General features: G+C 39.1%; 2 protein-coding genes across 2 annotated transcripts in view; one reads left to right on the plus strand and one right to left on the minus strand.

The window, feature by feature from the left end:
* Positions 1-20,756, minus strand: part of Epac (Exchange protein directly activated by cAMP) — a 188,059-nt gene that overhangs the window by 164,337 nt on the left and 2,966 nt on the right. The window lies entirely within an intron of this gene.
* Positions 12,375-20,110, plus strand: LOC109044232 (uncharacterized). Its single transcript, XM_019061829.2, has 2 exons — positions 12,375-12,680; positions 16,889-20,110. The coding sequence occupies exons 1-2, from the start codon at positions 12,617-12,619 to the stop codon at positions 17,692-17,694; spliced, it is 870 nt and encodes a 289-aa protein (XP_018917374.2). The 5' UTR covers positions 12,375-12,616; the 3' UTR covers positions 17,695-20,110.

Here is a 20,756-nt window from a genome sequence, read left to right on the forward strand (position 1 = left end):
GTCTGTCATTTTCAATAATCAGTTCACTGAACTCGTATAATTGTGACCAGAACACCGAAAAAAAGTGAGGTTAACTCAACCTCCTTGGTGTAAAAAAAAGTGTGTGAGAACCTATAAAATGCTGAATTACCCGCCACAGCAGTTAGTTTTACATCTTGACATTGCTAAAGTAATTGCTGTAGCGGGTAATTTAGTATTTTGTAAGTTCTCGCACGGAAAATGTGCGAATTTTAAAGCAACTTAACCTTTTTTTACGGTGAAAAATACCCCAAAATTCACTATGCGCACTTAAAAAAAAATCTCGATGTATACACAAAGAAAAGGGTAAAAATCTAAAATACCAAGAATTCAGGGTTCTATTTGATCCCAGTTTTTTCTTGGTGAAATTACCATTCATGGAATTGGTATTTTACCGAGAAATCTTGGTAAAATTATTGAACTTTCTCGGTAATTTTACTGGACCTTGGTAAAAAAAAGGCCAATATTTTTTTCGACTGTGGTAGAATTACCGAGATAAAATGGCAAAGTTACCGGGTTTTTGATTACCAATAAAAGTGGTGTTCTTACCTGAAAAAAAACAGTAAAAATACCGGTTTTTAGGTAAGCTTACCAGTCTGTCTTGGTAAACTTACCAATAATTGGTGAAAAAAAGTGAGAGGGTAAAGGTACCAACGGACCTTGGTAAAAACGCCGAGAATTTTTTTTAAGTGCGCAAGGGTTTTTTTTTCTCGGTGAAGGCGCGCGAGCCGACAACGACGGCACGAGCCCTGGGCAATGCATCTCATCTCATCGTCATCGTCGTCTGACGAAGTAACGGAGTCCCCGCACACTTCATCCAATATACACTTACCTGTTTTGCAAAGAAAGTTTCGCCTCGTAATAAACTTGTATGAAAAGCGTCGGGAAAGTTGCAGCCCCCTCCCCCGCCCTGCGGCGCGGCGGCGGTGCTCTCCGCGCCATGCCGAAGGGGTAATTGTCTGTGGGGAGCACCGCGTGTCTCACCCACGTATGTACTTACTCGCGTGTTTCATCCGTTAGGTTAACGCCGAGCCACGCTTTGTAAAAATCAAATATTTATGTTTACGTTTATCCGCGCATTCATTGTTCGCGTCTCTCCCGGGTCTACGAGGATAGACCATCCCGAATCTCGCGAAAACTTGTAACAAAAACATAAATATTCATATTCGTCCGGGAGTTGCTCCGCGAATTTTTCGCACTTTTTTCATTTTCCTTCTTTCCTGCTTCATTTTAATTTCATGCGTGCGCTTTGTTATCGGAAGCCCTCCCCTTGCCAAATCAAGAGAACAGAGCTTTTACAACCTTTACGTGCCCGAGTGTACTGAGTTTTTTTCCTGAGAACGATTTTTGCCAGGTTGAATCGAAAATTCGAAATGGACCTATAGCAAGCGTGAGAGCATCAGAGAGTACACGGAGAAAAAAACTTCGCGCGTGGGACCCGAGGTTGAGGTCATATGGATCTATGAAGGTTTCGGAACACGTGCCTAAAAACTTGAGGTCCAGCTGCCGAAGTTCGGGTCAGACATCGAGGCACTTCGGTATGTACCGGAGTACTTCAGATGTGTAATCCGAACCCTTCGGTATGTATCGAAGTATTTCTGATGTCTGACCCGAACTTCGGCAGCTGGACCTCAAGTTTTTAGATACGTGATCCGAAAACGTCAGAGATCCATATGACCTCAACTTCGGGTCCCACGCACGAAGTTTTTTTCTCCGTGTAGGGATGAAACTCAGAAAATCAGCATATTAGCACAACTTCTTTCGTATTTTTGAATGGTGAGTGCCATTACTCTGACTTTTTTGTTAAAAACCTCTTTTGTAAGCACTCAGACATGCCACATGTTGCGCAGTGAGTTTTAGTGACGTTCTTTCACTCCTTGAAATGTAGCACGTCTGGGCGGTGACATTTGTTTTTAAAGTTCTCGCATTGAGACTGTATGTATTCATCACTCGAAAGCACTTAACAGTTGTTTTAATGCACTGATTTTTCGATTCTTAATACCACGAGTTCATGGGCTCTCATTTTTGTCGTACTTGACGCTCCGCATCGACAAAAAACATGACTCATCAAATGTCACGAGAATCTCAACTGTAAATGGGACAGCGTGTAAGAAGGGAAAAACTATTTTTTGTGAATATCGTTTGGGAAAACTATGGTAAGAACATTCAGGTAGGCAATAAGTTGTGTCTTTAAAATAATTTTTAGGTTTACAGCGGCGCATGCGTTAGTGTCCTCCAACGTTCCGCACCGGTGGAAAACGCGCTTCGTAGCAACTGCGGCTCGTATATCTTAAAATATGACAACATTGATTGAAAAAAGGGCGAGTGTATTATTTTTTAAGAGACTCTGTGAGACTTTCATAAAAACACGAAACAAGTTGTGCGATGGGACCAATTTTCATATTTTTAGTGACACGCGTTCATATCTTGCGTGACGAGCAAAATCGTCCGGGAACGCAAATCAGCAAATGAGACTAGTTTAAGTATTTCGTACGGTTTCTCTAACGTTAGTTTCAGTTTATGGACATCTTTTATAGAAAAATAAACTCCAAAATAGTCATGATCCACGAGACCCACGGCATGCATTCAGATATTTTTAGGAGCTGTCCCGAGAGAGAAATAGCGCTCATACACGGAGAAAAAAAACTCGTGCGTGGGACCCGAAGTTTAGGTCATATGGATCTCTGAAGTTTTCAGATTGAGCATCTGAACACTTTAGGTCTAGCTGCCAAAGTTCGGATCATACATCTGAAACTTCAGTTCTTACATCTGAAGTACTTCGGTTCTCACATCCGAAGTACTTTGGCTCTCACATCCGAAGTACTTCGGTTCTCACACCTGAAGTACTTCAGATGTAAGAGCTAAAGTTTCAGATGTATGATCCGAACTTCGGCAGCTAGACCTGAAGTGTTCAGATGCTCAATCTGAAAACTTCAGAGATCCATATGACCTAAACTTCGGGTCCCACGCACGAGTTTTTTTTCTCCGTGTAGTACCGCGTGATTCCTCATTCTCAACAAATTATGAGGGACTATTAAATGATCGTTACAACAAGAGCGCAATCGCGGTGCAGCATGGTGAATTATTTTTCTAAACTCATTCAGAGTATTAAATCGTACAAAAAAGAATCCCGCTTTTGAATCCTGTGTCAGACAAAAAAAGAATCGGCTGCACTTGCTTCCTCCCCGCAGAAATTCTATAAAAATAGAATGATATTGTATGACCTCACAATGTACTTTCTTTACAGAGGCATGCTGTTTGGCAATAGGCTTTTGCTTTAGTGCGTCATCTTGTGTGACAAACGTGTGTAGGTATGGGTACAGGCTCGCAACAAAATTTAATCTCCACTCTTTTTTAATCAGTGGAAGATACTTTTTTTTAAAGCAGCCCCATGGACAGTTTAGATTCCGTTCTCGGCGTAGAATTTTCATATTTTTAGGCTCAGTTCAAGAATGTACTTTGTAGGTGCCACGTGGTATTTGAAGAACTCCAGAAGTCTCTCAGAATGGAGGTGTTGCATGTGTGAGGAATTTGCGATTTGACAGTTGATTCTTATGTAAAAGTTCGCGAGAAACACGATGGTTCCACTGGTTTTCCCTGAAATCATATCCCAAGCTCAAAACAAACTCTCAAGTTGAGGCCAAAATGGAAGGGATATCCCACCCCACCCTGAGAAATGAGAATTGTTACAAAATTATAAATTATCAAATACTCATTGTGAATAAACAATTCAAACTCATTGTAGCTCAATGTCATTGAATCGTTATGCAACTCTGAGATGTTCTCTTCTCCGTTCATTTTCTTTTTATCTTATTTTTGTGACGTTTTGAAAGTAATAGTCATAAAAAATCCAAGAGAAAATTAGGTGCAGAAAGAAGGAAAGCGTAGGTACATTCGTTTTTTCCAGTAAAGGTTCAGTTACACGATCAAATTGAGCCATCAAACTGAAGCTTTGATTGGTGGAAAAAGACCTAAGGTGAGTATGCGCCCAATGAGAGGCCCAATTTGATGGCTCAATTTGATCGTGTAACTGGACCTTATGGACAGGGAAACGACCGACGAAAATTATACGCGTCTCGGTGGAACTCCTTAAAAATTAAGAAGTCTGCCCTGGGTGTTGAAATTTTGAGTCTCGGTCGAGGTCTCGACCTATGGCAGGACTTTTCTATCCATTATTAGTCAGGCCAAAACAATTTGAGGACAATAGTTTGTCATTAAAAATGTACGAGAGACATGAGGCGAATCACTTTGAAGCTGGACGAGGAGCAGTTTGGATATTAAATTGGCTGAGTTAGCCATCCATCGCTCGCGGTTGAAGAACCACGCGGCAAGGAGCTCCACGGTTGCCGACCCAGTGAAAATAGCCGATAGCCCGTTTTGCAAAATGTTAACTCTTAATGCCGCAGGGTAGGGTACGGTTTCAAAATACAAAATTGGATTGAAACCAGAGTTCCACTAACCGTTGGTCAGTTGGCGAAACTTTGAAACATGTTTTAAAAATAAAATGAGTTTTTTCTTCGATAAATAAAGCAAGGAAGGAAATTTTAAAACATTGCATCCAAATTATAAGCGTATTGTCACAATTTCATAATTGCAATGTTATCATTCAAGCTTTTCTCTGGAAAAAACCTGCCTTTGGTTTTGCTCAGAGCTATAATGAAGTGCCTCGCAATGAAAAATGGGGCATGTTGAAAATGCACCGAATGTAGCAGAAATAATAAGCCAGGAACGTGCGGATGCAGTTGTTACAGCAACTTTTTATAATGGAGAGAAGGATGTCAGTTGTGTTGACTCTGGATCGGACAAAAAAGCTAATGCCGGTGAAAAGAAGCATCACAATATTTGAGTAGGCTCGTAGGTTTCCACACTAAAATAGCCAATTGCTAAAAAACTGAAATCTACTTTGATCATTCCAGCGTGATTTTAGGTTAAATTATTTTTTTAGTCAGGTAGATTTTTCCCTTCCAAGATAAGAAGTTAGAATTAGAGGAGGAACGTAATATTTGTAAAATTATTATACTCAAAATATTTTAAAAATAATATGTTCATTTTTAATAACCAATTTCTGTATTTTTTTTTTTCTTTCTTTTTTTTGTGTGTGTGTTCAGTAAGTTTGAAAGTCACTTATTTCAACAAAACGAATCGCAAATCACTCACTTGTTGGTAAATTTCAGAATTCTTCAATGAATTCAACATGTTCAAATTAGGAAATATTTTTTATGATGCTTAAGTTACTTTTACTTTCCCCAACAGTTAATAAATATTTTTTTTTCGCAGCATTATGGGTGATATTGAATTATTTGACTAGTTTGGCAGCACTGAATCTCTCCTCCGCCTCACTCCCCAAGTTCGTTTTAAATTGAAACTAATTGCCCCTCATCGTCCCCTTGTCCCGGGGGAATACGTCCAGCGAAATTCTTCACAATTGTTTGTATGGAAACGGTTGGGTCCGAACCAAAGTGGCTTGGCGCTGTCTCCACCGCAAGATGATTATTCATTCAAATTGTACTTGGACCCATCTGAAACTGGATTTTATTCCCTTAAATTCATGCTGAAACTCAGTTCATTGTATTTTTTGTTGAAAAAAATACTGCAGATATACATAGCACTGAAGTTTACAGTTTATTTCATGAATTAAAATGAATATTCAGACACCAATAATTCCATGCCCTCAAAATTGAAGAATGCGCAAAGAGGTCACCAGTAAAATTAGTTGGCCGATCTATTGATCGCAATCAGAAACATTTCTATTGGCGTCAGTCGAAGTGAAGTGGAACCCTCGGACAGTGCCGATTCAGCGATTGATAGGTTTGGATCCCATGTAATAATAGATCCAAACTGATGAAATTTCAACTCGGCTTCCTGCGATTAAATTTCTATAGTTCGTATAAGTCCAGCAATTATTATCAATCCCGAGTACAAAATAATTAAATTGATAGATAAGTAAGTGAATAGAATAGATCAATAAAAAGTATAAATAGATAAGGAAAGAGAGCCGCTAAAGTCTAGAAAATTTTAAAGAATCCCGTGGACCCGTGATCCTCAATTTTTTCCATATCTCGCATGATGGTTACGGATATCATTGAAAATTACTGAAAGATTTTACATTCAAATCCTAAAATTAACAGATTTGGCTATATTTGAAGGGTTCCTATAAGTCGATTGCTTTGTTTTGGAAGTTATGCAACATTCATGTAGAATGGGAAATATCCATAAAAAACGAGCTACCTATATATACCGCGTCATTTTTTTACTGGAAAAATATGGAACTGCTTAAATTTGGATAACTTAAGAATGACTTCTCTCGCGAAAAGCACTTCCAGCGACGAGAGAAAAATAATGTTGAAAATAATGCGAAGATGAGAACACTCCAGTGGGAATAATTATGTCTGATTTTTTTTTTTAAGACAATTGTTTCATGTTGAATGGAAGTTAATAATTGTTTTAGTTTTTATTTTCGAGTTTTATCTCCTCTCCGTGTTTTTGAAGTTCCGACTTGAAGGCGAACTTGCAGGTACCCACGCAAAAACTCCAGCATGCTCGCCCATTCCAGACCGAGAGCTACCTAATAAGAATTCTAAATAGCAATTTCAGACGACTAAAAACACGTTCGTCAGATATTAAATTCTCGTCGTTTGAACCTTTCCGTCCCGATTCTGAATGAGAAGGGTTTTCTGGGAGAAAGTAAAACTCCTATGTGAGGACACTTTACCGGTAAGATCGGTGGTTTCGGAGGGGACGAACTCCACGCACAAACCCGGGAATGTGAACACACTCAAGAGGGCTGAAATACATTTTGAACATCTGCTTACGGCTGATAAGGCTTATGCCGACTTGTAGAATGTATGTAGAGGGTAACTTGTGCGGCTAATGTCAGATCAAAGATTAGCTTTGAATGAGCCTTGCTGATACCCCAGAATATCCGCAACCCACATGAATACATGCGAGTGAAATGTCTCCTGCGGATTGTCAGATGGTCTGCGACAAAAAAGTGAGGACTACATATTCGAAAAGTCCGACACATTACACAGAAAAATATCGATGGCAAAATTTTGGAAAAAAAATGCGCTCTTACCTCCTAATGCGACGTTTCGAGGCTCTACCTATGTTTTATTCCCACAAGAAAATTAACAAATAGTTTTTCTTGAAATTATGTGTAAAGTTAATGCCTTCTTTCAAAATTATTCACAACGAACTTCATAAGGAGATATTTTGCTTGATTTCCTTGTAGAGGAATAAAACTAAGTAACTTGAAGTTTTTTTTTGTTTTTTTCCCCCCTCTAAATTGTCACTGGAGGTACATATTTTTTTACCTCGGCCATCATTATGGTACACGAATAATAGCTGCAGTATTTGGATAAAACTGGGATGAAAAATGTTCTTCGCACACATTTACGAATACTAAAAAAAGGTAACACGTAGGTACTTCGTAAGTTTAATATTAATTTCAGTTTCACTGAGAAAAATTAAATTTAGTGCCGTAAACATGAAACTCGTTTCCGTCGCATTTAAGGCGTTAAGAAAACTAGGTACTTTTTGCGTCAAGGAGTGATTTACTATTGTGATTAAACTTTTAGATGTGTGATGACGTCAATTGATCTTCCCGATAAAATTTTCCGCTTGTGCTCAAATCTTTTGATTTCATCATACACGTTTCTTTCATGACGAAGACGATAAGTATTTTCCTTGTCATTTCGCAATTTATTTTTTTTTTGAGTAAAGAAAATTACTCTCCATAGACCCAAGTTTATTCTAGACTAGCTTTTTAGAGATTTTTCTCATCAGAGTTTCTTCCATTCGGTTTTGAAGTAAAAGGTTAAAATTCTTGGTTTAGCAAAGAATGGCAACCCGAGGTTGAAATTAGCAATTTTTAGTTTCGGATATACTTGCTCTCTTAAATCCTTAAGAATACAACGGACATTTTTGAATTTACCAAATGTAGAATCAGGGCCAGATTTTCCTACTTGCTGCCCATGGGCCGCCTGTATTTTGCCGCTCATAGGCCACCTGTATTTTGCCGCCCCCTTCTCATTCGTTTTGAAACATCACTAAAACCCATCAAGTGAACATGTCAGCGGGAGAGGGGTGCATAAGACGCGTTTACTCGTATTGAACACATTTTTTGGGAAAGCCCTGTCAACGCTACTAGAAAAAGGTCACGGAACTTTGCGCGAAAGTCAAGTTTCGTAAACCTATCTCTAATGGACAAGGCCTTCCATTCATAAGAAATGAACGCAAAAATTAAGAAAAAACAAAAACAAAATTTGGTTTAATGATTTTAACTTCCGCCTCCGCGCCGCGCCGACCGCACCGTGTTTGGCGTAATGCGTGAAGTATTCACGCAGTCTTGTAGGCGCTATGCGTTTCACGCTGACCGCACTGTGTTTGGCGCAATGTGTGAAGTATTCATGCATTTTTGTAGGCGCTATCCGTTTCACGCGCTGACCACAATAACCGCACTGCGTTTGATGCAATGCGTGAAGTATTCGTGCAGTCTTGTAGGCGCTAATAAGTGTTACATGCCGATTGCCGCGCCGAGGCGCGAGGGCTTCTCCTTTGCATCTCAAGTTCTCGTCATCATTTCTCCCTAAGTCGCGCCCTTCCAGGGCAAATTGTGTGTTTGGTTTCTCTCTTAACTCGACTAATTAAAGCTGCTGTCTCTTGTATCACTGAAAGACGACAAAATTAGAAATTACTATACTCTCAGGAAATGAGAGATTTTTTAGCCTTTTCTCGTTTGTAATTTTTTTTTTTTCTAAATCCGATTTTTCTTTATACCTACATTTAAAAAAATTGCAAAATTTGCCGCCCCCTAGATTTGCCGCCATGGGCCGCGGCCCATGTGGCCACCCCCTTAATCCGACCCTGTGTAGAATTAATTATTTAAAGTGAAGCATTTCTTACAACGGCAACAGCACAACGCTGGCCCCATCTTGGTTCGGCTGGGCGGTATCAGCTGTAAACTTCAACGCGAGCTGCGCAAAATGAATTATGATGTAACATTAAATTTAGAAAACGTATCCAAGTTCAGCATAAAATAATGTTAAGCATATGTAGGCAGAAGAGCCTTTTCTAACAATACTGTGCCACGAATTTGCTCGGTGATTTCATTTCACGGGCGTTTTCTTTTTTGCACAGTGTCTGGTGAGAAAAACGAAATTCACTATCACAAAAACCGTCTCCTAGTCAAAGTCACGTTTCACTGAGAGGATTCTTTGTTGCGTCAATAGGGTGACTTATCATGCCAAGAGAAGACACAGTTGTGATAACAGAAATCTACTCGCTGCAGTAAATTTTTATCTTTTTCATTAGACACATACGTGTTCTTTGCTGCAAGAACAATGTTTTTTGTACCCCAAAGCGCAGTAATCGCGATAGGTTGCGATTTGATCGGAGAATCTACCGCGATTTTATTTGACATTGATTTATTGCAATATGATCGGATAAAAAGTTGTGATAAAGTGCAATTTCATCGCATAAATTTGCAATAAAGTGGCAATAAATTTACAATAATTTATGGCAATATAATATTATCGAACAAAAAGTCGCGATGACTTGAGATACAATTTCAATTTTATTGAACCCGATTGTGGAGGAACTAAACTTGCTACAAGATTGTGGATGATCGTTTAGATGTTAACGATCCTAGAGATTCAATCGCCAAAAAATCGTAAAATCATCGAAATTTAATTTCAAAATATCGCGATTTTTTCGTTGAAAAATGGTACTTGGGATGAGCAGAGTGTTTATCAAAGTGTTCCTTTTGAACTTTGAAGCTGTCTCAGACAATACTTGTATGTGTTTCTGTGCCGATAGATGCAAAATTCATCTGTTCGATGGTCTAAGCTACCTCATTTTTGAATGACAACACGCCCTCCCTCCCCACGTCATATCTACATCTGCCCCTCTACATGGAGAAAAAAACTTCGTGCGTGGGACCCGAAGTTTAAGTCATATGGATCTCTGAAGTTTTCGGATTGAGCATCGGGACACTTTAGATCTAGGTGTCGAGGTTCGGATCACACATCTGAAACTTCAGTTCTTACATCTGAAGTACTTCGGTTTTCACATTCAAAAAACTTCGGTTCTCACATCTGAAGTACTTCAGATGTCAGAGCTGAAGTTTCTGAGTGTGATCCAAACCTCGACAGCTAGATCTAAAGTGTTCAGATGCTCAATCCGAAAACTTCAGAGATCCATATGACCTAAACTTCGGGTTCCATGAACGAAGTTTTTTTCTCCGTGTATGTGATATTACTTCTGCAAGATTAATATTTTCAAATGAAGAACACTCCGCATGAATTCAGTTCTCACTTTAAAATTGAAAGAGGAAGGGGGAGGTTAGGAGAGTGCAAATTGTTAGTACTTATTGATATTCGTTTGTATGCCCTCTTCATTTCACAATAAACGCCTGCAGCTGATATATCATTCAACGACGGGCAAAGGTAGCTTCAACACTTTATTTGAAAATGTTTTGCATTTTTTTTCTTTTTCCTCTGAACTTGGAGAATTGCAAGCCTTGGATATACTCAAATAATCTGAATGCAGGACTGAAAAAAAGTTAAAACGACCTGATAATAGGAAAATATAATACAATCGCTTAGTATCCAACTTGATCCCTCAAGCGGAGAAAAAGAAATGAGTCCCGTGGAAACAGGTCGACTTTGGATGGAATTAAATTTGACTCTCATTTTGCTTTATTTACTTTTCAAAATTGCATTTCCTTTGTCAGTTAATTGCGTTCATGAGCTCGCTTGTATGCGTCGAGTTTAACAATGATAATGCATGACTCAACCTTTGTTTTACGTCAGAAGAAATGAAAATGACCGGGTGAAAAATGAATTGTATATGCAACGTGTGGAGCGATTCTAGATTACTGCAGTATATGTATAAGCAATTTAGGGAGAATTCTTGCGATGGATATACAAGAGCTGCTCCAAATCAAGGAAGCTCTAAAACCCATTAATTAAAAATGGTAAACGATCTTGGTTGGAAAATATATTCATTTTAATAAATTTGAAATCTCTCACATATTCACATGTTTTTTCAATAGTATTGCGAAATTTCAATCTGCTGTAGAGGCATATTAGCTAGGTGCCTTTACTTTTAAAAAAATTGGAGGGGAAAAATTTCATTTATACGTTTTAAAAATTGAATCTCCTCTCTTTTTTGATCTCCTCATTGCCTAGCATCGTTTTTAATGCAAACCATTGTCTGCCCAGCACAAACACTGTAGTGAGTACGTTGCATTTAGACCAAGAGGCTTTCAACATATCGACGGCATAAGTTCGCAATCACACATCTCGTTTCCGGTGTCTGAAAATCTTTGCCTCTATGTGATTTTTTTAAAAGGGAACAAAGTGACATCATTCCTTGAAGTTTTTGCAGAATTTTCTTCGCACAGAGAAGAACAGTCACGGCAGTTATAAAGAATTGCCGTTGTACGGTTTTCCGTTTAAAAAATAAAACATGACAGGAAGTCTACGACATCGCAAATCGAGTTATGTGATTGCCGACTTACACCGTCGATATGCTCAAACCTTCATTTTCCCCCCAATCTTTTGTCTTCAGCTCGGAAAAGTAGTATGTGTCATGCACACTAATGTCTACAGTCAAATGCATGTGTGGCAAAATGATAAAAAAGTGCTGGTTCTAAATGTCGCAAAGAACTAAAAGCAAAACTCTAATTCTATCAAAAAATTAGAATTAGGGATTAAGTAAAAAAAAAAAGAGGTAGAAAAAAAATTAGTATCAGAGATCGGGAAAAAATTCCAACACGTTTCAGTGCAAAATTGAGAGGGGGAGGCGTTCATCTCTGAAATGGTGCATTAAAATGTTCTCTGGGGTCCCTTCCACTATCATTCCACCACCTGCAGCAAATGAAGTGGACCCGTCACTATTTTACAATCCGTTTAGTCTTCAGGTTGTAATTTTGCAATTTTCCTTAATACATAAAATGTTGATACGAAATTTTCTCCCTCTCTGTCGTGCTAAGGAAGAACGCCGTATGGACACTCGAGCGTTGCCAAATTTCCCTTTATAAAATAAGTATTTTTTATGGTATTTCTGCACATTTTCCCTTGAAATTTTCAGATATTTTAGATTGAAGTGCGTACGAAATTGTCGGCAAATTTTGGGGAAAAATATTCACAAAATTCCGGTTTTAAAATATTCCGGGTTCCAAATACTCCGGTTTGTATCGCAGGAAAATTGGCAACTGTCAAATGTTCATACGGCGTTTTTCCTAAGCACGGCAGTACTGTGGTCGCTAGATTCCCCGAAAATTGTTCGCAATGAATATGAAAATTCTCTCCGAGCTTCGATGCGTGCTGGAAAAAAACGTGGAAATTTCTCCTAGGTTGTTCATTGTTCAGAGAGGCAAAAAAGGCTCAATCCCGAAGTAACAGGTTTTTGCGATGCAATCTCTTGCCTCGGAAAAAAAAATGGGTCCTGACGCAAGCTTTCGTTCATATTCTAACAGACTTTCTGAATTGAGCCTACTTCTCGTGTAGTCTCGTTCATCATTTGCCTATAGTGTTTTGACCTTACATGAGTTACGTTCATACCCCAGTCTTAGAGGCTACGCAAAATTGACATAATGCTGTTTTTAAATGGTGCTTTCGTTTTGATTCTGGCAAATTTGGAAACTCGGAATTTTGGAGGTAAATAAATCAAGTTAATAATTACTATTTTAATTTTTCAGATTGAAATTCTCCCAGATTAAACCTCATATTCTCATTTTAATCGCTCTATAAAGTAGGCCTTCGAGCAGATTTCTTGCGCCTGCTGTGTTTCAAGTGGTCCTGTAGGCTTCATTTTGCTATTAATTTATAAATTAACGCATAATATCCTCTCTTCCTTTTTTAAAGTAGGCGGTATTTGATTCAGCGATGTCCGGTGGTGGCTGAGTTTCCAAATCTCAATTGTTTACGTCTCAGACAGATGATCAAATGAGGGGCTTGGAGGAAAAGGTGCATGAGCGTAGTTTTTGAAAAAATTTGAGATATTAATGGTTATTAATTTGAGATATTTTTCAAGTAAAACTTTTCTTACTGCACATTCTAAGAAAAAGTTGCTCCCAAATTCCAATTTTTATGCATAAAAAAGTCAGTTTGAACGTTCTTTCCGCCATAAGGATCCATGTAATTTCGAAACTTTAAATACGTTTTCTCGGAAAAGCAAATACTGCACTTATGCGCCCTGTCCTCTAAGCCCCTCAAGTACTTAAGGTATTTTGCTATCGCCGAAACACGTCGGAAATACGAAAAGAAAAACAAAAGTTTAGATTTAGAGTAGTGAGTAATTTGTGTTTTAGATTTTTTTTATTTTGCTCAGTGCCTGAGCAATTGTTTCTTTTTTAAATATTTACATACGGGACTGGTTTTTCATAAATGCCTTCGAATTATCGTTTATTTTCAACTAAAACATGATGAGACTGTATTTATTTCTTCCTAACTAAAATGTCTCACACGTCGGTTTTAGCCGTCATGATTGTAAATACCTATGAGAAGCTTCAGGGTGTGTCTTTGTACAAGTGCTAGGTCTCATTAAAAGACCCTATGAGTGATGTATAAAGTCTCACAGAGAATTCTAGTCAAAGTGTACGCCGCAGACACTTAAGAAGACGAATCGAACGGAATTGAACTTGCATACGGTTTATTACTTACAAATATCTCGCCAAATCACAATAATTTACATTGGCATATTGAATGTATTGGTATTGATAGCCTTTAAAGCACGAACTCGGCTTTGAGCGACTTCATTTTCAGCGATACTCTACGCTTTATCGCACAGCTAGTTTAGTTGCCTATTCGACCCAAACTCAAATAATTGAACTTTCTTGCCATCTCTTTCTTTCTAACTGACTTTCTTTCCTATTTTGAATTTCTTAGATTTTTGCTTTTTATATTTTAAGAATTAAATATTTAGGGCAAGAAAAGGATCCAAGACTTTAATCCTCGACTCGTCTTAGGTTCCTGATACCGAGAGAAATCCTTTTTTGGCGAGGGGCAAATAACCTAAGAGTTTAAAATTAAAAGTATAAAAATTAAAAAAAATGTAGCCAATTTATAAAATTTGAAACTTTAATGTCGCTAATTTTTCAACGATATCTAGCGCATAATATCACAGAATATTATTGAAGCAGATATTTTCTTAAATCCTTTATTTCAAATGTGGAACCTTTCATGATGAAACACACAGTTTTTTACTTTTTTATTTTTTTTTTTAATCTTTAAAGCGCCGCGTTTATAATGTCGGGCATAAAAAGCACATGAAAACAACTGGAATTGTGAGCACCTGAGGTTCCATACTCAGAAAAATTGCACGCGGTAGGTGCCTGCTAAATGTATACGCAGCAAAAAACTCCAGTTTTATCTTTGGCATTTTAAGACCTTGAACATCACGTGATTCATACATTCTTCGTAATGGTGTGCGTCAAAATTTTCCCCTCTCTTTTGCACGTTTACAGCCACTGAATTAAGGCATGCACTTTTATATCAGGTCGTATGTGCTTCTGCCAATTGGACGAGGTTTAGAACTAAGCTCGGAGTAGGCTATTTTCGGTACGGACCAAGTCAAATCATCCAATGCGAAAACTTAAAAATTTTGGAAAAGCACCTTTGGTTTTTGAGCAAACTATATATTTTCAGTATTGAAAAAAATTGATGAGTTTTAAAGGTTACAGTTTTTTAAATAAAGTTTTTAAATCCCCGATAGTGTTCATTAAACTTTTGAAATGCAACAAAATTAAGCTGATCCGGCTCCATTGAAATTGAACTAGATTGAATTCCTCTCAAAAATGAAGTTATTAGAGTTGGTTCTTAGACAAGGGTTAGACAAATCTAATCTTAACGTAACTGAGCATCAGTAAACCGGGATGAAAACTGTCTTCGTCAAAAGGAAGATTATAAGGAATTTCTCACGCATACTGCATGAATTGATTTCCGATGACCCTCGTGTGGCCAACGAAATCCTCATACTTTTCACCACAGACTAAATATCTAAAATATTTTTTGTGATGCCACCTCTATAATTCAACCAAAAAATAAATAGGTAGCCATTAAAGCTGAATGTTTCAAAATATGAACGACTATTTTTATGCATACGAAAGATAAAACATCAACACTCATTAGAACTACCTTGAGTTATTTGTTGAAATGGTTATACATGAGTTCATCATGGAATAATAGCAGAAGAGGGGAGGTATCACGACTGAAACAATAAATAGTCGTCCCAAAAGTGGCCTCTCTTGTGACAGAGCAAGTCACCACGAGAAGTGAATAAAAAGAAACCCACTGATGAGAGAGGCCTCTAGCAAAAAATTAACCTTTGGTCCCAAGCTTTTCTTGGTAGTGCAGTGTGCAAAAAATATCCGAAAAATCTCAGTTTTTCCCCACATTTTTTTTATTTTTGGAAAAAACTAAAATAATCAAGAATCTAAGGGAAACTGACGGCGAAATAAGTAGTCTGAACAATTCCCAGTCACAAAATTCAGACGAAAAAAGAGAACGATGAAACATGCATAAGAGAAAATTTTAAAAACATTAAAATGTGTATAATTTTACCATAAAATAGAATAAGGAAAGTAAAAAAATGAAAATCTTAAATGAAGAAGAAATGAAAAACACAACGTCAAGCATTACGTAATGCGAGACCTTGGAAAAAAAAAGTCACAAAATTCAGAAGAAAAAAGAGAACAATGAAACATAAGAGAAAATTTCAAAAACATTGAAAAAGATAAAATTTTACAATTAAATAAAATAAGGAAGTACATACATATAAAGCCGCTTCAATAGCGCGCTCTGGCGCTCTGCGACACCTAGCCGCCAAAGTCCCCTATCCTCCCAAAGCCCTTCAGGAACCCCTCATTTCCTCAGGTACACCCTCATTTCTTCTGAAACCCCCTGTCACCACCCTTTCACTGGGTGTCCCCTTCGTCTTCTCCCAGGAGGAACCCAATCAAGCATCTTCTTCAGCAGTCTTTCGTCCGTCATTCTAATGGCATGACCATGCCAGACAAGCTGTCTGGTCATGACGTCAAATACAATGTCATTTTCGACCCCCAAATATAAGTAAAAAACGAAAACCTTAAATAAAAAATAAATGCAAAATACTGCATCAAGCGTTACGTAATACGAGACCTTTGATCTCTCCCATCTCGTAACGTAGTGTCGCGGCTCAGATCTCCTCCTCCCCTCCGTCCAGCGTGTTCTGCCGTGCTAAGGATAAACGCCCCATGAAAATCCGAGATTTGCCAAATTTCCCCTCCTAAAATATTAATTTTTGATACCAATATTGAATATTTCTACTCAGTGTTCGAAACTCACAGGTGCCAACGCGCCAAATGCACCTAAAAAATCGGCCATGGCGCCTAAAAAATGAAGGCTCTGCGCCAACGTGGCCCCTAAAAATTGCCCCTCCCTCCCAAAAAAAAAAAAATCCTAATGTTTGTGTTAGGTAATTTTTTGAAGTTTCCCCCAAGTTACAGTTACTAGTTCTGTAACTAAAACATCTTGCGTCTAACTTTTCACTAAATGCGCCGTGATGTATAGACAAGAAGTCAATTTGGCCCCTAAAAAATCCTCAATGGCACCTTAAAGTCGAGCATGATGCGCCACATGGCTCCCGAAACTCAAAGGTGAGTTTCGAACGCTGTTTCTACTTGAAATTCTCCGATACTTCAAATCAAATTGCGAAGAAAATTCTCTGAAAAATTGAACGGGAAATTTTCACAAGTTTTCCTGAAAATTCGTATTTTACCAAAAGAAATTATGGGACGCACGAAGGTTCACACGGCGTTCTTCCTTGGCACGGCATTGTTGTGTGTTTTATGAACGGCCCCTTAGCACGTGACGCAATTCTGTTTCAGTCGCAGCCGTACCGAGACCCGCCTTCATGCTGTCAGAAGACGCGTGCGCCCAACGATGCCTCTCCAGCCACGGCTATTTCGGCCTCGCTGAGACGAGGCAGCCCCTGCCCGTTTCCCTCGGAAGGGTCCGCTTCAAAACGTGCCTCTGCAACGTCACCAGAGAGTTCAAGAAGTTCGTCGCCCAGGCCGTTGGTCCCTGGACCGCCCGGATGTACCCGTATTTCCAGAAGATCGGCCTCGGAAGATGGGCCCGCAACCGAATGCTCCGGAAGAACTCCAAGATCAATTTCTATACGTGGGACCAAGTGCATGGAGGGGAAGAAGAAGAACAAGAAGAGGAACAAGAAGAGGAACACGAAGAGGAAAGTGGGGAAACCCATGCGGAGACAGAACGAAAGCAGCACAACACTCGGAGTCATAATGGTCCGCCGCGGGCACCGCCGACATCTCCCGCGGCTGGCGCAGGCGCCTATAGGCAGCAAAACGTGGACGTTAAAGCGCTGCAAAGCACAGGTACAGCACCTCTCTCACTCGAGGCGCACCTGGCGCAAGAGCGGATAAGTTTCGATCAGCGACGTGCTGCAAAGGGTTTACCACCACCTCCGAGATCAACGTCCAGTAGAGGGAGTGCCACGAGCTTGAGCTTGGCTGATGGATCTCAGATCTCTGTGGGATCTGGTTTGAGGGCCTCGAAATCGCAACACGCGAAATCGCAATACGCAAAATCACAATACGCAGGATCACAATACGCAGGATCGCAATACGCAGGATCGCAATACTCAAAATCGAGGAGCCGAAAGGAATGAAAAGAAGGGAAGCGGCGCCCCGTTAGGGATCTCCCGATAACGTCACGTCCAAAGATTTACACGAAGAATTGAGCGCCTGGAGACATTTTATTTCGGAGACCTCGATTTCCAGGGAAGGCAAGCCCTTTCCAGATGCTCAAACTGAAGCGCGTCAGTTTGCGGGTGTTGACTATTGAAAATGATAAAGAATAAATAAAAAGACCCGAATGTAATTTTGCCTTCCACGTGTTTATTTTGGCTCACGCCTCTCCATCGCGCCTTCAATTTTGCGGATGCAACACGACTATACGTCAAGCACGAATAGTTGTATCCCTGCGCCATCATCAACGCGTGCCCTGTCCCTTGCTCTGCGTTGCTTTTCGGCGAGAGTTGACTCGTAGTTGTTGATCAAGTCATCACCTCGCAGACCTTCGAGGTTCAACAGCCAACACCTGCATCGATACTTCAAGACTGACGCTGCGGTTTGAGCTTCTAGAAAGGACTGATGTAATCAGTTGAGGCAAAATTGCAGTGCAGGTCATCGCTGTTTTTCTCCCTGTTATAACTGATGAGCAAACGGAGGAAACAATCTGCCTAATTATGAACGATGATTGTCGGGAAGAGCACTTTGCTAAGCGAGTTTTTGCAAAGTAGTTTCCACTTACAAAATCAATTCCTCAACTCTTTGGTAACCAGTCATCATTCGGTGAATTTGACCCGAACGTAACTTCGGCTTCCGCGTATTTAATTTCCTTCACGCTTCGCGCCATCGCGCCTTCAATTTTTCAGATGCAACACGGACATCCATCGAGCACGAATAGCTGTATCTTTGCGCCGTCATCAACGCGCGCCTTGTCCCGAGTGTCTTGTGCTCTATTCTATTGTGTGCTTGTTTCCGTTTGTATTTTTTATAGTGATGCTTTGTAGTGAGGGCTACTTGAGTGACAGCCGAAGATGGGAGAGACTTATTCAGGCCTCTGTTTTAACTTTTCACCCCGTAAAAATATAAGAAAAAGTATTTTTCGCCTTCAAAAACATAGAGATAACGTAGAAAATACTTTAAAAACCTTCAAAATCAAAGTATTCATTTAGGGGTCCATTTGACCCGATTTGGGACTTTGCGCATAAAAAAGCATCGAAGGGTTAATGGAACTCAGGGCTCAGGAGTATAAAGTTGGATCGACAATGGTATTCTTCTTCGAATTTTACCCTTAGATAATGAGATTCCTGAAAACGCAAGTTTGCTTTGTTATACTATGGCTTAATGGAGTGTTCTGCGAACATTTTACACGTCCAAATAATACTTACGAGACCAATTCTATGCTATCTATCTCAGCCGTTAAGCTCAAGGCTTATCATTGTTGAACCAAAATTTGAAGAAGAGAAAAGAACTAATGTGATGGCGGGCTGGTTAGGATAATAAGCGAGAGATCATTGCCAGTGAGTTTAATTCATACTCTTCATTCTATACCTATTCTTCACTTGCTTATTTCTAAATAGTGCTCTGACATCACATTAATACTATAAATTACCGATATAAATTAAAAAAACCGGTAGAAAAAAATCAGCAGCTCTCTCAGTTTGAATAATCCGGCATGCATAGTATGCCATCACTTTTAAAGGAAGAATTATGCTGTCATTGAAATAAAGCAATATAAAATGCTGTACTGATTTTAGGATTGTGTGACTTTTTTCACGGTATAATTACAAGTTCAGCAGAGTTTATTGGAAAGATTTCCGTCAGACCAGGCATATTCTCCGTTTTGTTGTTTTCTTTCTTTTTAGCGGCTCTGGTGCTTGCACTAGAGCTGCTATTCCGGACGGTCCCAGCTGGGGAGTATCAATGGACCATGTTACATTGGAGAGACCGCGCGTTGGTTGATGGGAATCGGCGCCATTTTCGACTATGTACCTTGTCATGACTTTATTTTATTGCATATTGTTTTATTGTTAGCCAATGCTATGTTGTGTAGTGTATTTTTGGAATCATGGTGATACAGTCAATAATTCAAAACTTGTCTGTGCTTTAATCTCGTGATGGAAAAAATGTACTTTACGTTCAAAATTTGAAAATTTGAATTTTAAAGTTTTCGCGGTTTTTTGGAAGAATGCAGTGGTTGGAGCTTCCTAGGCATATTACTCGATATCAGCTGATAGCAAACAAAGGTTACCAAGGAAACCGTAAACGTTTAACAACTATCGTGGCCATCGGGGCGATTATTGAAATGACATCGACTCTCTTTGTAAATCTGCTAAGTTACAAAACATGAATCGACAGTTGTCGGATTGTACATCAATGACAAAATGTGTCTAGACCCTCATTCTTGACTACAACTACCGTCGCCAGAGCCGCTTTCCGACGCGAATGCGTTGGAGCTTACTGCTTGTTTAGACTCCACGCAAAATTTTACCGCAAATGTTAATTTTTATTACAGTTCAAAGATTATTAATTGATTACTTCTGTGAAATTTCATTAAAATGTTAATATTTCGGTGAAATGTGTTTTATTTCTTCAAAAAACCCCGCTTTAGAGTCCTTTCATAATTGCTAACCAATAAAACATTGACAGATTGCATAAAAGGACTTCGTTGGAATTATCTACCACCCTCGCGAGTTTTCATTTAAAACTGATGCCTTCCTAGTTTGGGTTGAACCTCCTGGTCATAGTGGTACTTGATAATTTCAGGAATTCACTCCTTTAACTTCATGTGTTTGTGTTGGCAAGCCAAAGAACGATGAAAAACAGGCACGCCATCATGTCTGTTGGAAAAAAAAAACTTTCAGCCCGAGTAATAGTTGCATCCGAGAATGTTAATGTCGAAGTCGCGTAGCGCCAATGTTTTAAATGACAATTCAGTTCTGCATCGAAAAAACTCTCCTAGGGGGTCTTGTAGTTGATTCATGCGTTATTTTTTAGTGCTGTGAGAATAACAATGGTTTTTCTCAAACACCTATCAATTTTTCGGCAAATGAATATTCTCTTCAAAAATAAACAGGCCTCCTCCGAAGAGAGTTCAACTTTCCAGGAAACTGGTACAAGATGGAGAAAAATCAAGGTGATTTTCGGAGTCAACAGCAGAAAA

This window comes from Bemisia tabaci, chromosome 3 (genome assembly GCF_918797505.1).
Source record: "Bemisia tabaci chromosome 3, PGI_BMITA_v3".
In the NCBI taxonomy this organism is placed as follows: domain Eukaryota; kingdom Metazoa; phylum Arthropoda; class Insecta; order Hemiptera; family Aleyrodidae; genus Bemisia; species Bemisia tabaci.

What these genes read in the sequence shown, in the direction of transcription:
- LOC109044232 (XM_019061829.2), top strand. Translation starts at nt 12,617, where the DNA reads ATGCTGTTTTTAAATGGTGCTTTCGTTTTGATTCTGGCAAATTTGGAA. An exon ending in GGAAACTCGGAATTTTGGAG is followed by an intron (nt 12,681 to 16,888) that starts GTAAATAAATCA and finishes ATTCTGTTTCAG; the next exon opens with TCGCAGCCGTACCGAGACCC.